General features: G+C 42.8%; 1 protein-coding gene across 1 annotated transcript in view; it reads right to left on the bottom strand.

The window, feature by feature from the left end:
• Nucleotides 1–885: 885 nt before the first annotated feature.
• LOC134675344 (nestin-like) overlaps nt 886–16,670 on the bottom strand; it is a 39,634-nt gene continuing 23,849 nt past the window's right edge. Inside the window, exons 2-16 of the mRNA XM_063533552.1 lie at nt 14,671–14,726; nt 12,309–12,671; nt 11,502–11,699; nt 11,297–11,453; nt 11,074–11,186; nt 9,527–9,589; nt 6,342–6,612; nt 5,205–5,330; nt 4,600–4,782; nt 4,298–4,426; nt 3,996–4,124; nt 3,694–3,822; nt 3,090–3,218; nt 2,526–2,719; nt 886–1,833 (exon numbers count right to left, since the gene is read on the bottom strand). Coding sequence (XP_063389622.1) covers nt 1,663–1,833; nt 2,526–2,719; nt 3,090–3,218; nt 3,694–3,822; nt 3,996–4,124; nt 4,298–4,426; nt 4,600–4,782; nt 5,205–5,330; nt 6,342–6,612; nt 9,527–9,589; nt 11,074–11,186; nt 11,297–11,453; nt 11,502–11,699; nt 12,309–12,671; nt 14,671–14,721 — 2,406 coding nt within the window. The 5' untranslated portion in view covers nt 14,722–14,726 and the 3' untranslated portion in view covers nt 886–1,662. The remainder of the gene's footprint in view (nt 1,834–2,525; nt 2,720–3,089; nt 3,219–3,693; nt 3,823–3,995; nt 4,125–4,297; nt 4,427–4,599; nt 4,783–5,204; nt 5,331–6,341; nt 6,613–9,526; nt 9,590–11,073; nt 11,187–11,296; nt 11,454–11,501; nt 11,700–12,308; nt 12,672–14,670; nt 14,727–16,670) is intronic.

The following is a 16,670-nucleotide window of genomic DNA, read 5'->3' as shown; positions in this document are numbered from 1 at the left end:
AATCATATCATTCGCATTAAGGAATGCAAATCGTTTATTTTTTGTATGGAAATAACCGCGGTTTCGGTTAAAACAGATTATTTCCATACAAAAAATAACCGATTTGCATTCCCTAATTCGCATCTACAGAACCCAGAGCAACGCCATCTATGTGAATTGTGAATCAAAGAACTAGTGGGCTTAACATAGAAGGTAGGATCATATAGAAGTGGTATACGTTTACCTCCGTGAGGGACAAAACATACGACACTATGATTGGTCGAATTTATTTGTTGCCCACCATAATACATACTAAATTTACGGTGGGGAATTAAATAATGTGAGACTGCGACAAGGACAAAAAATAATAGCGCTTTCGCTGCTACTCCTACTGAAAAATATATAAGACTATCCCGTTCGGTCACTCCCCCCCCCCCTATATTACCCCCGCCTCAGGTATATACTAGATTAAAGAGACTTAAACAGTTTTTTCGACACTTAAAATAAGGACGCCAAGCACGTATACCTTCGCATATTGACCTGCTCGATCCTATCTCTATCGGAGGCATCTGATGGGAAGTATAATGAAGTCTATAACATATTCGTTAGAAGTGTTTTGTGTGGTTATTTTACCCCAATAATTAACCCCTGAAACCTAATGAGTTATTTTGTTTTTTGAATTTAGAACCCTAGCGTCAATTGCACCATTCCAATAACCCGTGGTTAACCCGTTAAACCTGGAGTTACCATGGTTACAATTTGACACTGAGTTAACTGTTTAACCGCTTAACCCCGGGTTAGTAGATGGATGGTGCAAATGGCGCTTAGGCCCACTTGCACCACCCAACTAACCCGGGGTTAAGCGGTTAAATCGCTAAACCAGTGTCAAATTGTACTAGTAACCATGGTAACTCCAGGTTTAACCGGTTAACCCCGGGTTAGTGGGATGGTGCAAGTGGGCCTTAGTTACACAATAGATTGTGGAATATGTACACAATTTTGTACGCGGGGTCTTAGGAGGTTAAGCGCCATTTTATAAAGTCCAGTTTCAGTCCAATAGTTCTTGGATCCATAAATGGAACATTCCACGAATATGTCCTTTCCCAACACTTTTTTTTTATTACTTTATAGACGGGCAAGGCGTGACGTCACACACCGAGCTTCTTGGCTCGCGAGTCACCTTGCCGGCCTAGCCAAGGTTACAATCGCTATCGCTACGACAACGAAATGCTTTGTGTGATTTGCGTCTCTATTACTCTTTCGTATTCTATGCGACAGTGACAGTTGCGTTTCGATTGTTACGGAGTGTTAGCGATTGGCATGTTGGCTACGGGTCCCGGTTCCGTGCGAGTCTTTTTTTTTGCAAATTTTCTGAACACTTTCCTTTGGATTTCTTTCAGAGTTCCTCCGAGAATGAGGAACTCTATTAAAAATGTTCGTACGGGACACAAGTTGAACAATAGGGTTGGCCGGTGGAAGTTTTTAGCAGATGGCGCCATCATAGCTTGTCCTGTCAAACCCATGTGTCAAATTTTGGTTTTTTTAATACCCTGGATGCTTTAGCCCTTTTTGAGCCCTTTAAGCCAAATCTCAATAGAAAGGGGCAAGCTACGATGGCGCCATCTATGCAAACCTTTGACAGTTACCAATCCCATTCCGTGGAACGCACGTAATATTTTCAGTTTACATGACGACGCACCGTTTGGCGTCTTCAGCAGTAGGCGCGGCGACCGCGGGTGGAGCCGCGGGGGAGGCTTGTATGTCGGCCGGAGCCGTCTTGAGGGTCTCGGGGTCGAAGCTGGAGGTGGAGGCTACTGGAGCTGTTAGAGGCAGGTCTGTGTTGATGCCCACGATCTGGAGGACAAATAGGTTTAGTGAAAATGTACTCTAAAATAATAGTTATTTGTACAACAAGAGATCAAAGTTTGATATTTCTTCGAGTGCTTATTTTGAGTCACGTGCAAGCGAAAGAATCTAATTTAGAATCTTGAGCGTAGTAAGGGATTCAAAAGCGCACGAGATGTAAATAACTTTGATGAACATACCTAGAGGGACAGAGATAATAGAACCCAAATATATCGAACTTGTATTAGACCCCGCATGTTGAAATGACATTTGACTATAAAGGTCACTTAAATGTCATTTTGTCTCACTCAAGTGAGCAAAATGCGATTTTGCTCACTGAGTGAGACAAAATGACTCAGTGAGCAAAATCGTATTTTGCTCACTGTTTTTAAGAAACAAAGTACCCTTGTTCGAGCTGCTGAGGTGAAAAAACTTTTATACGCACATAAGCATTTTCTAAATCATACGGTCAGATGGAGTAAATACAAGGCATGGGTAAAAATAAGACAAAAGGCTTCGTCACACTGGCGCGTTTTCCGGGCGGGGCGTGAGCGGGGCGCGCCGCTCACGCCAATAGGACTGTCGGCCTCTTGGGCCTCGCTAGCGATAAAGATAGTCATCTGGCTCGTTGCGCTTTTTAAACCATTTTCTTACAGACTTATAGGACTTTCGGCCTCGTGATTATCTAATAAAGAACTAACCTCAGCATTCCTCCTAGCAGGCATAAGCACGGTTCTCTTGAAAGGCCGAGCCAGCCTCTCGAGCAGTCTTTGCCTCTTCCCGACGGGACTGTCGGCCTCTCGCGCCTCGCTGGCGACGGAGATGTTGTCTTCGGGCTCGGGCTTGCGCTTGCGCCCCACCACGGGCGCGGTGGGGCGCGACGATGTCTCGGATACTGGAAAGAGAAATAAAGTTATAAGACATGGTAAATTACATTCAGAATATTGTATGGGTTCTAATAAAATTGTCGGATAACTGCTGAAAAGTACAATTATTTGGTTGGGGATGAGACTTATCAAAAACAATTTCCACACAAACCTCGTTATTTTCAAAAACTTTCAAAAATGAATCCAAATAATAATAACAACCCGCCTGCCAAGCGTGGCGATTATAGCATTCACCCCCCAAAAAAGGGGGAGGCCTATGTTCAGCAGTGGACGTCTTATGGCCGAGATAATGATGATGATGAATAATAACAACAGCCAAACCATCTTCGCTGAAAAGGTAACGCTTGGCTCGCGCTTCGAGTTCGCTTAGTTAATTACCTATGATGCTAGTGACGGAGCGGACACTCCTATTGGCGCTGGCGGTCCTCGGCATGTCCTTGAGCAGCTTGTAGCTGCGGCGGCCCTTTATGGAGCGGAGACCGCTCAAGGAGCTGTCGTCCATCGTGTCTCTAAGGGTAATGTATATTACCTGTGACGCTAGTGACGGAGCGGACACTCCTACTGGCGCTGGCGGTCCTCGGCATGTCCTTGAGCAGCTTGTAGCTGCGGCGGTCCTTTATGGAGCGGAGGCCACTCAAGTAGCTGTCGTCCATCGTGTCTCTAAGGGTAATGTATATTACCTGTGACGCTAGTGACGGAGCGGACACTCCTATTGGCGCTGGCGGTCCTCGGCATGTCCTTGAGCATCTTATAGCTGCGGCGGCCCTTTATGGAGCGGAGACCGCTCAAGTAGCTGTCGTCCATCGTGTCTCTAAGGGTAATGAATATTACCTGTGACGCTAGTGACGGAGCGGACACTCCTATTGGCGCTGGCGGTCCTCGGCATGTCCTTGAGCAGCTAGTAGCTGCGGCGGCCCTTTATGGAGCGGAGACCGCTCAAGTAGCTGTCGTCCATCGTGTCCCTAAGGGTAATGTATATTACCTGTGACGCTAGTGACGGAGCGGACACTCCTATTGGCGCTGGCGGTCCTCGGCATGTCCTTGAGCAGCTTGTAGCTGCGGCGGCCCTTTATGGAGCGGAGACCGCTCAAGTAGCTGTCGTCCATCGTGTCTCTAAGGGTAATGTATATTACCTGTGACGCTAGTGACGGAGCGGACACTCCTATTGGCGCTGGCGGTCCTCGGCATGTCCTTGAGCAGCTTGCAGCTGCGGCGGCCCTTTATGGAGCGGAGACCGCTCAAGTAGCTGTCGTCCATCGTGTCTCTAAGGGTAATGTATATTACCTGTGATGCTAGTGACGGAGCGGACACTCCTATTGGCGCTGGCGGTCCTCGGCATGTCCTTGAGCAGCTTGTAGCTGCGGCGGCCCTTTATGGAGCGGAGACCGCTCAAGTAGCTGTCGTCCATCGTGTCTCTAAGGGTAATGTATATTACCTGTGATGCTAGTGACGGAGCGGACACTCCTATTGGCGCTGGCGGTCCTCGGCATGTCCTTGAGCAGCTTGTAGCTGCGGCGGCCCTTTATGGAGCGGAGACCGCTCAAGTAGCTGTCGTCCATCGTGTCTCTAAGGGTAATGTATATTACCTGTGATGCTAGTGACGGAGCGAACACTCCTATTGGCGCTGGCGGTCCTCGGCATGTCCTTGAGCAGCTTGTAGCTGCGGCGGCCCTTTATGGAGCGGAGACCGCTCAAGTAGCTGTCGTCCATCGTGTCTCTAAGGGTAATGTATATTACCTGTGATGCTAGTGACGGAGCGGACACTCCTATTGGCGCTGGCGGTCCTCGGCATGTCCTTGAGCAGCTTGTAGCTGCGGCGGCCCTTTATGGAGCGGAGACCGCTCAAGTAGCTGTCGTCCATCGTGTCTCTAAGGGTAATGTATATTACCTGTGATGCTAGTGACGGAGCGAACACTCCTATTGGCGCTGGCGGTCCTCGGCATGTCCTTGAGCAGCTTGTAGCTGCGGCGGCCCTTTATGGAGCGGAGACCGCTCAAGTAGCTGTCGTCCATCGTCTCGTCCATGAATGAGGACGTCTCTGTTATGTCCATCTCCATGGTTGTGTTGTTGCCTGAAAGTAATAGAATAGTATTTTATGCAACCGTTGTTTAAGAGAGGTCAAAAAAGGCGAGCGGCGTGAGTAACAATTTGAGGCGAAGCCAAAAACTGTTAATAAAGACGCCACGTGTATTTTTTTGACTCAGTTAAACAACGTTGCATACAACACTTTTTCTACGAGCAAGCACTTACTTTGAAATAAAATTGTAAATTTAACGAATATTTTTCATTCATAAAGTAGCAAAAATGGAGGGTATGGGCGGAAAAAGAATGAATTAATGAATGAAATTAAAAACAAATCTCATAATCTTAATGAAATTAAAAAATAAATCTTATTTGTCAGAGATATCATTTAAAATAAGGTGGCTACGAGTACATACGGCCCACACCAAAATTGGCCTGGCTATAATACATAATAGTACAGAATTGAATTACCAGTATAGTTGGCAGCGATGGAGCTGGTGGTCTGGTCCGCGAGACGCATACTCCGGCGGTAAGGGGACACCTTAACTCGCGACTTTGAGAAGTTCGTGTCTGGTTTGCGGGATTCTTCTGACGCGTCTGTAAACGAAAAGGAGTATTTCAATATCCTTCTTAAATAAAATTATTCTTGTTAAATTATTGATCTCTAAAAACCCTCCATTTAAAAATTGTTTCACAAAAAAAGAAGTACAAGATTTTTAGTATTCCAAACTTATTAAGTTACACTATTTTTGTCGGTACCCTATCAATGGTAGGTAACTTTCAACCTTAATTTGATGTCTTAAATTCATCATCATCATCATCATCTTAGCCATAAGACGTCCACTGCTGAACATAGGGACCAAGCGACCCGCATCCAGCATCTTCCGGCGGCCTTAACAAGGTCGTCCGTCCATCTTGTGGGTGGACGTCCTACGCTGCGCTTGCTAGTTCGTGGTCTCCACTCGAGCACTTTTCGACCCCATCGGCCATCTTCTCTGCGTGCAATGTGGCCTGCCCATTGCCACTTCAGCTTGCTAATCCGGTGGGCTATGGCGGTGAGTTTAGTTCGTCTACGGATCTCCTCATTTCTGATTCAATCACGCAGAGAAACTCCGAGCATAGCCCTCTCCATAGCTCGTTGAGCGACTTTGAATTTTGAGATGAGGCCGATAGTGAAAGACCAAGTTTCGGAGCCGTAAGTCATCACTGGTAATACACATTGATTAAAGACTTTCGTTTTGAGGCACTGAGGTATGTCGGACGAAAAGACATTACGTAGTCTGCGTACGTAGTAGTATGTCTTAAATTAAGTGATGAAATTTCTAGAAAAATAGGTACCACGGATAGGTACTTTTTGGACCCAGTCATTTGGTAGTATTGGTACTAATATAAGGTAAACGTAGGTGCTCTACGCGGTCCCAGTACATGTCATTTCGAAATTTTGAAACGGCAGAAGTGTCATCTATTGGGCATTAGCATGTCGAGCACTAGTACGTTTACCTTACCTACTTAATTGCGAAAGTATTTCGTCCTGATTTCCTTGTTTATAAAATTGGCCTTTCAAAAATACACCTTATTTCTACATGTTTAAGGTCTAACTTCACTCACCTCCATTATTCTCAATCTCTACAACCACCTCGACTTCCACTTTCTCAGACTTATCCTCCTTCCCCCCTTTCTTGGATGATTCTTTCACATCATTCTTAGCATCCGCTTTAGTTTCATCCTTCTTTGGCGTCTCCGCTTTTTTAGCGTCCGATTTTGCAGATTTTCCGTCCGATTTTGGGTCCGATTTAGTTTCCGATTTGGCGTCTGTTTTCTTGTCTTTAGGCGTGTCTTTGCCTGAATCTGTGAGTTTCAGGACCTTCGATTCCTTTGACTGAAATTATACAACTGATTAGAGATGTTATGTTAAAGTATACTCTGCCAAAAAAGCAAGCTGCTGGAAGCGCTGGTGGCCTAGCGGTAAGAGCGTGCGACTTGCAATCCGGAGGTCGCGGGTTCAAACCCCGGGTCGTACCAATGAGTTTTTCGGAACTTATGTACGAAATATCATTTGATATTTACTAGTCGCTTTTCGGTGAAGGAAAACATCGTGAGGAAACCGGACTAATCCCAATAAGGCCTAGTTTCCCCTCTGGGTTGGAAGGTCAGATGGCAGTCGCTTTCGTAAAAACTAGTGCCTACGTCAAATCATGGGATTAGTTGTCAAGCGGACCCCAGGCTCTCATGAGCCGTGGCAAAATGCCGGGATGACGCGAGGAAGAAGAAGACGTTAAAGTATACTCTGGCAAACCCACTTCGTTAGAAGAAAAGGCGCGAGATTAAAATTTTATACGGGCGGATATTGGACAACCTTTCGCGCCTACATTTTTCGCCGCCTCTTTCTGCTGACGAAAATGGCTTACCAAACTATATGTTACGTTACTGTGTGGTCTGTAGAGTGTTTTCTTCAAAATGTTAGCATGCAGGATTGTTAGTAGGTATCTTAAAATGATGGTACAGTTAACAATAATTATAAACAAATAAATCCACGACGACATGACGACCGGTCTGGCCTAGAGGGTAGTGACCCTGCCTATGAAGCCGATGGTCCCGGGTTCGAATCCTGGTAAGGGCATTTATTTGTATGATGATACAGATATTTGTTCCTGAGTCATGGTTGTTTTCTATGTATTTATATATTATATATATCGTTGTCTGAGTACCCACAACACAAGCCTTCTTGAGCTTACCGTGGGGCTTAGTCTATTTTGTGTAAAAAATGTCCTATAATATTTATTTATTTACCCAACAAGTTAAATAAACCCAATACCATTAACCTTTTACGTATATCATCTGTGTTATAAAAGCGAATCGATTGAAACTCTTTTACTAAAATCAGATTATTGGCTATGAAAACCGTACGAAAAAAAACCCTATTGAAAAGATACTGACTCCAATAGACACTTAATATATTTAACAAAGTAATCATTGTAAGTACATTATTAGAATGTGTCAGTAAAAACATTCTTTATTTTTTTACCGAATAACCCCGGGTCTACACTCAAGAACGTCTTAAAATTGCATATTCACACTTAAACAAATATATCCTTGAGACGCAAGTTTTCACTTGAGTAATCAAAATAGTGCAACATTAAAGTGGGTCACTCATGAGACAATGGTAAATGAGAATCGTTAATTTATTTAAATCTTTACGAGCTGTGTGTTTAGGTGTACAAACTATGACCTTATGATGATGCGCGTCATAACGGTTTTTGTGAAAATTGCAAATTTGCTTTTGCTACTTTACAGACGTAAATTTTGCTTTGGTAATTTGTAATATTCATTAATTAGTAATATGACACGGTAACGTTGATTTATGTCTGGAGGCAATTACCGATGTTAAGCCTATGTTTGTTTCGATATTTCTGTTTCTGTTTTCTGAAGGTGTCTGGAGATTTTAGAAGCCAAACTATACGAAGAAAGGAAGGTACCAATCGCTATAATATTCTCATTTTGTACAACGCAGTAAATTTATTATGCTATTTTAAATTGATTTAATACAACTTTGTAATTTAGGGGATCAATAATCCTACTAGCACAGTAACGGCGCGACAGTATCAGGGGGGTGTCACTACGCAGTTTAGGTACATTTGGCCGGCGCGCCGCGCCGCGCGGCGTATGGCAGTGGCTGCCGCGGTGCCGCGCGCCGCTCGGCTCGCACGATACTCGTGTCACGTGGCGCTCGCGCAAATTTGAAAATACACAATGGCTTCGAAACCTATATCTCGATCTAATCCCTATAAAAGATATTGTTCTGTTTACGGATGTCTAAAGAACAAGGTTGCAGAAATAACATTTTATTAAATTCCGGACGATATTGAAAGGTGAATTTAAACTTTAAAACATAACATAAATACTAAGTAATCAAATTCGACAACTAATTCGTTTTGTTTGCATAAAACTTAAGCGCTTTATTCCAATTTAAAATGATTATTGGTCGCCCAGAAACAATATTAGGAACTGACCGACATATTTTCAAAGGAATACGGCTGTGGCATATCTACCTACTTCCGTAAGAATCAGACATACTATCTCCGGATAAAAAAAATATGTTTACAGAATCAACGTTAGTAATTCCTACATATTAATCTTAAAAATAATAAATCGGTAGGTATAGGTACAAAAACTTGTCAAATTTCAACCCTGTGCCGACGCTCACAGCTCGGTCATAAAACTGTGGCGCGCAAGGAAGATTCACGGTTCGTGCGCGGTTACGTAGGTTTATAAGTTTCAATTTTGCGTGCAGGTGGCGAGTATAGGTAGAATTTTATACCTAAATGTGACTTTTGTGAACGAGTGAATTTTCTGTACGGTAGTACTATTAGTTATTCTGTGACAGTATCTCGCCCGCGAGATAGACAACCCCTCCCTCTCTTATCAATACAACTGTTCTGAACTAAAAAAGATGGGTAGTCTATTTAGCGGGTGAGGTACTGTCACGTTCTGTACAAGTCTCCCCGGATCACGTCTCCCCTAACTTAAGATCTCATTTGCCCGGTTCCGAATAGGTGCTACAGTACAGGATAACATTAAGCGTGCCTTGTGGTGCCGGCATCAGAAAAGAATAGCACCACCCCATCTCGTCCCGTGGGTGTCGTATAAGGCGACTAAGGGAAAACTGGCGACAGGCATATGAGCAAGGCTCGCCCGTATCCTTAGCGGGGTCCTTGCTCACAAGAGCTGTGCGCGCGCCTCATCGAAAAAAAAAAAGGATAATATTAAGCTAGCATGCAACAGGGATGACTTACTTCATCTGTATCCTGTTTGTCTGAGGCCGGTCGCGGCGTCTCCGGTGTCCGCGTCGCCTTTACCTTCACCAACATTCACACATTAGTATAAGTCAGGGAGTTAATTATTATTGGTTATGTGGGACTGTTCACAGTGTAAAGGTATTAGGTATCAGGTGCGTGAATTTGAAGCCAGGGGACGCACAGAGATCGACGTTAAGCGTGACGAGCTAAAGGCCAGACCACCTGTGGCAATCACGTATAATTAAGTCGGTGGGGTGCTGACCTGCAGCGAGTGCGGCCGCACATTTGCTGCAAAGATTGCCTACGTCAGTCACCTGAGAGCGCACCAGCGACGCTCTCAGCGGTAGAAAAGCATTCGCTGTGGCCGACAACGGCTAGATGATGATGAAAGGTATTAAATTGGAAAGAGACAATACAGATAACAACAGTCTTGAACAGACATGAAATTGTCAGTGTCATCAAAGAGTTGTTAACCCCTGGAGTCCCAGGTATCAAATATTGAGACAGACAGACACGATATGTATGTATGTATGGTCAAAATCGTGGTTCGTAGTTTTTTTTTTATTTAACTTTTGTGTTAAAGTGTTGTTTTTGAAACAAATTAACTTTTCGGTGAACTGACAAAAAGGTTGTGTAAAAGGGCCATTTAAGTGTTTTGTAAACTGATAAAACCGGCTTTACAGAGATTTCTAGGAACGCTACAAACAACTGTATGTACCTACATACAGTATACTACTTTATTATATACAGTACAAATTCTCACGGCGCGCGGGCTCGAATACTTTCTCGCTCGCACAGTACTGCGTCACACCGGCCAGCCACCGAGGAGCACCGAGCGCGCACGACGATCGCCGACCGGGCGGTATAAAAGCCGCAGCCCGCGCCGCATCAGATCACTTAGCTAGCGACTGCCTTAGCGATAGGTACACCTCTGTCCTTTGGCTAGTCTCAAGTCTCGGTCGGGAGTTCGATAGCCACTTGCAGTCTTCTCCCTGACCTCCCTAGGTTTAGCTAGTGCCTTGGCGATAGGTTCCCGACTGTCCCTTGGCAATTTGCATCGGTAACAGGCGTGCTCGACCTTGCCGTCTGTTATTCGATATTAAGTTAGTTAGGAAGTAACCAGTTTTGTATGAACCCATAAATGTATGCACCTATATGTATAAGTTTTCATAGTCAATAAAAGTATCGTTGACATTGGCGTTTGAGTGAAACTCCCACCTACCCTACAGTAGTATATAATAAAGACGACTTAAGGCGGCTGACAGTTTGCTCGGTTCGGGTAAGTCAAATGTGTGTCAGAAAATGTTGTTTTGTATAAAAAAAAGTACTAAAGCCAGAAACCTGTTCACGCCTGGTAAGATTGCGAATAGAACAGGCTATTCCGAGCTTCTACTCCACGTCAGAATCATCGTCCACATCTGACATACAGTCCAGAGTCGGGACTCACCGTTCCGTTCGTGCTGACGTTCTGTTTGGGACGTTTGCTGCTCGTTTCTCTACCTTATTGCGGCTATATAAGGTCTATTTTAGAATGTAGCTGTTACCTGTTCGCGCCTGGTGAAGCTCCGGCTAGGACAGTCCATGCCTGGCTCCCAGTCCACATCAGAATCGACGCAAGCCAGTTCCGGGAACTGTTCCGTTTCGTCCACAGTCGGGACTCACCGTTCCGTTCATGTTGCCGTTCTGCTTGGAACGTTAGCTGCTGGTTACTCTGCCTTATTGCGGCGACATAAGGTCCATTTCAGAATGTAGCCGTTACCTGTTCACGTCTGGTGAAGCTCCGGCTAGGACAGTCCATGCCTGGCTCCCAGTCCACATCAGAATCATCGTAAGCCAGTTCCGAGAACTGTTCCGTTTCATCTAGCTGGGACTCACCGTTCCGTTCGTGCTGCCGTTCTGTTAGGGACGTTTGCTGGTGGTTTCTCTGCCTTATTGCGGCGACATAAGGTCCAGTTTAGAGTGTAGCTGTTACCTGTTCGCGCCTGGTGAAGCTCCGGCTAGGACAGTCCATGCCTGGCTCCCAGTCCACATCGGAATCATCGTAAGCCAGTTCCGGGAACTGTTCCGTTTCATCAGCGTCCGATATCGAGTCCGAGTCGGGACTCACCGTTCCGTTTGTGGTGGTGCTGCCGTTCTGTTTTGGGCGGCCGTTTGCTGCTGGTTTCTCTATCTGCAATATAAATGAGTACATTAGTATATTAGTAATCACAACAATGGGATTGTTATGCCATTTAGGGTTCTTGCTAAATTAGAAATTCTATAAAGTATTTTACAACCAATTTAACTAGGACTTTGAATAGCGCAACAATCGCGGAGCGTAGACATAAATCGGAAAATAAGGAGTAAGGGTACGATGCTGGCAATTCCTTTTTAACTCCCGACGACAGAGGGTCGACAGAAGTCTTTACAAAACTTGTACCCTCTTTTTTAAGAACCCCATACCATACCTACTCTACTCCGTTGAGAAGTCTCGGCACAGCTTTTTGCATGTTTGACGCCAATGTATGTGACAACTCTCCAACGGATAGACCGATTTATATACTTAGACAATTTATTGTTTTATACCTTATTGTTTGTGTGTGTTGGCAAATAAAATATTTTTCTTTCTTTCTTTAAAATAAACAAAGAATTCTAATTCTTGCTCCACGCCCCACCAGGTGCCTAATCTTCCCAATCGAAAAAATTCTAGTGTAACCATACGTTGAATGGTTAGTAGACTGGGCATTTGTATACCTACATGTTGTCAGGATGAAATAACGTTGACGAGTAAATCACTTACCTTCCCACTGCCCTCTCCTTTGCCATTCTCTTCCTTCTTCTTTTCACTCTGTCCCTCCTTCTTCTCAGCAGGTTTATCTTTCTTCTCAACTGGTTTCTCTGGTGCTTTATCTTTCTTCTCAACTGGCTTCTCAGGTGCTTTATCTTTCTTCTCAATTGGCTTCTCAGGTGCTTTATCTTTTTTATCCACTGGCTTCTCAGCTACCTTAGGTTTATCCGCGGGCTTTTCTGCAGGTTTATCTGTGGTTTTATCTGAGGGTTTTTCTGCAGGCTTGCTGGTGGCTTGTTCTGCGGCGTTCTTTTCCTTTTCAGCGTTGGCCGCCATTTTCTTTTTCATATCTTTCACTGGACTGTCTGTTTGTCGCTGTGAAAGTAGAAATATTTTTATAAGTTGAAGCAAACATCTAACTGTTTTATATCTAAAAAACTTTGATTGTCTCAGAGATAACTCTTTAGAATTGTTAGCATTATGGATCTGGGCAATAAAATAAAAGTTTCCTATATGTTGCTTATTCATTGTTTGAATTATATATTTGCAGTAACGAAACGAAGCCCAAAGAAGTATAATTCTAAAACATTTGCCACAAAAAATTATAAATCCGTAAAAAGGAGCTAGCAGGTGCCTGCTTATGGGCTAAATTTTTGGTAGCTAAAGAAACAGCGTGGCTTTTTATAGGGGCTTAATAATTTTAGGGGATTTTTAAATTCCATACCATGTTTGTATGAAATGGAAAAATGTGTTCACGATGTGAGAAACTAAATTATTACTGGAAATGAAACGTTCTCGATACCATAGTGTATCTTACTCTCTGTTGCTTGAATTCGCAAGTGCAATTGAGAAGGAAATACAATTTGAATATAAATAATCGTGCAAAGTCAAAGCACTGTGGCGAAAAAATATCTATTATATAGTATATTCCATTAGGATTTTAAAATAATGTAACAAAAGACCACGTGTCTTGGCTGAAGGAGTATAGGAAGCGCAGACGCTTTTTCGGCGACTTAGCACGTCTTTTATGATTATTATTAAGTTCTAAATAACCAGGCCGCGTAGCCAAGATGCCGATCGCTTACGCTCCGTAGCGATCGAAACGCAACTGTCACTGTCGCACCAATATGGAAGAGTGATAGAGAGACATAATGCTTTTCGTTGTCGAAGCGATAGCGATTGTAACCTTGGCTAGGCCGGCTGGTGTATTTAGAATGTATGCGTTTTATAATGGTTACACTATATGTAAAATGATTAAAGTATTGGAAGTAATACATGTAAACATATGTGTTTAAAATTCACCACGGCGTTTTACATGAAAATTTGATGATGATATAATAATATAAGTGGATATGACATGACTTATGACAGTTATGACTTATCAAATGTAGCACAATTTTCCCATCTACAGATGTGATGTAGTGCATAATTATTTTCCATCGTATTTTCACGGAAACGTACGAACGTGTCTTGTTATTTCAGTCAGTCTCGGTACAAAAAGTACTGAGGTTGTCTGGAGTACCTAAAAAATTCGAACGATTCCGAGAAAATACGATGGAAAACAATTATGCACTACATCTGTAACGAATCGCGGGACATACCATCAGACCATCACCCATCCGTAACCTAACACAGGGTGCAGAGTAGAATAATGAATAAAGAAGATGAAATATTATAGGGGTGGCTGACAGTTGCATACTTACATTTTCTAAACAATAAATATTTCAAAGAGCTGAAAAATGTCTGCCGAAATGTTACAGAAAAAAACTGAGACTGATCTGTTTTTTTTTTTAATTTTCTCGTATAAATTATTATTGCGTATTACACTAGAATTAAATAGAGAAGAAAACTACTCACAAGCAGAAGCGTAGACAGGAAAGACCCAGGATAGTATAAATTCATTAGAAACAAGGAACAACACAATCTTTTAAACAAAACACCACGCTTTAAGCGGAAATTTCACCACTTCAAAACTATACACAATCGGTTAGTTAAAGTTGACTAGTTCGCTCAAGCGTTCATGAACTTATGATGCCATAGAGTTGGTATAAGTTTTTCTAGAACCGTTATCAGTGCCCCAAGCAGGTAAGCTTTTGAAATAAGCAGGTAATATTTAAGGTTAACTGTTATATGATGATAAGAAAAGAAGTAAATTATCGTATATTTGCGATGAGTTATCTATTTTTTTTCGTTACTTACTATATGCTTGTAAGTTAATTCGGTGAAAAGTTGTGACGTTTTCCAACAAAAGGTACTGCCGGTTATCAATAAGGCGTTACTACCATAAGGATGGGATTAGAAATTGTCCTTATTGACTACAAACAGTGTCTTTTAATTGGGAACGTCACATTGGTGATAAGATTGATATCGGTACCTTTTCTTTTTCATCCCCACCCGTCCGTTGACGCGTCACCATTTGACTCATTTTACCTGTGATCAAGGAGATAAGTTTTAACCCCTTCGCTACCTGAACAACTAAACATTTCAGTACTAGTCGGTGTCAAACGAAAATATACACGGTGGAACATGAGGAAACCGAATAATTTTAACCACGCATGTCTGAGGCCAAAAGAAGGAAAAAATGTAATATGAGTTTAGGTCATTTCCGCCAAAAAAAAAATTTTTTTTTAAATGTATTTGTACATAAAAAATAAATGTTATTGGTAAACTTGTCACTTAAACTTGATTTTAACATTTTTTTTTCGTAAAACCTACTTTTTGCAAAGTGTTACTTGTCACTTTTTGACATATTATATCAATAAGGACATTTAGACTACGTCCCATAGCAGCAACATCACCATCAAAAAGGCCTTTTACACTATGTAACAATAAAAAAACTTGTTTTTTTTAATTAATATTATCTCTGTAACTAGGCGAATTTGAAAAAAGTTTATAGGACATTTTTGTCTCTAAATATGATCAGGAATACGCTGTTAAAATTATTCGGTTTCCTCATGTTACACCGTGTATTTCGCCTCTAATATTCAATTACCGCAGAGCCTATGAACTCTAGGAGTGTTACATGCGCGTTGCCGACTCTTTAAAAACCTGTATCCTCCTTTTTAAGAACCCCATACCATACCTACTCTACTCCGTTTAGAAATCTCGGCACGGCTTTTTGCTAATTAACATAAGGCTTAACAAACGATTAATTTTGACAGATTTTTTGTACTTATTGAATAATATTAACTTTTTATTTTTATTTTAAAACTGACCATGGGGTCTCTAAATGCTTAGCTCGAATGACTTATTATGTAGTACAGTCGACACAGTAAATGGCCTTCTCTCTGTGGTCGCTCCCTTGGGGCCACCCCACATTTAGCGTCTTTCGAGCGTTCGAGCGTTCTACAACTCTATGGCCGCTGCTCGACGCAACGTCGACGCAACTGCGCAGCGACGTCATTTTCCATAGCGCTGAACAGACGCCGACGCTCCAAAGACGCTAAATGTGGGGTGGCCCTTATGATTGTGGATCGTGTTCATCGGTGGATATGGATGCTCCACACCTGGTTTTTGCGATCTGCCTCCAACGGTGCCTGTTCATCGCGTCTCTGACGACCGAGCAAAAGTTGGTTGAGGATACAGCCCCTTTTAAGGCCGAGCCACACCGGCTTGCGTGTGCGTGACGTGCGCGTGTGCGTGCGCTAAAATGTTGGAGCCGCACACGCACACGTCATGCAAGCGGTGTGCCATATCTCATAAGGATCTGTGTACTACAACGCCGCACGTGCACATCACGCACACGCAGCCGGTGTGCACAGGCCTTTAATTGATCGCTCCATCACTTGACTCTCTACGGGAAAAGGTACCTTATGGCGGCTGGCGCTTACGTTGCATAGCACCGCAGTAGTATTGGGGTGGCGTTAATAATAGCGTAAGCGCCAACTGCCATAAGGTACCTTTACCCGTGGGACGTCACATATAAGAATTGATTGTTTAAACTTCAAGGTATACGCGTAAGATTATCGATCTACATTTTTTGTCTTGTCTCATTGTCAAGTGGAGCTTCAATATTTATTAGTTAACTTTTTGCACTAACGAATGTATAAGGTAAACGGCCCCAAGTTCGTGTTAGTACGTTATTTCGTTAGTTTTTTTTCTGGCGCAAATAATAAGGAATTCAAATATCTTTTATTCAAATTATACATATGAAAAAAATCTGTATTATTTAATCTCTTCAATAAAATGATAACCAATATTTTAGTGATTAAACTAAGAGTAATACGACGGTCGAAACTGTTAGACGGCCGCGAATAGCTGTGTTGTATGCGTGCACTTTTTTTAGGCGTAAGGTGCGCGCTCTCCCTTGTTAAGCTTATAGGAAGGAAAAGCTAAACCCATTCGAATAAAAGTTTTTGGGAGTGTTTCTGTGGG

The sequence above is a fragment of the Cydia fagiglandana genome, chromosome 21 (assembly GCF_963556715.1).
Source record: "Cydia fagiglandana chromosome 21, ilCydFagi1.1, whole genome shotgun sequence".
Lineage (NCBI taxonomy): Eukaryota > Metazoa > Arthropoda > Insecta > Lepidoptera > Tortricidae > Cydia > Cydia fagiglandana.
Note: the sequence above shows the minus strand (reverse complement) of the source record. Positions and strands in the feature narration are given on the sequence as shown.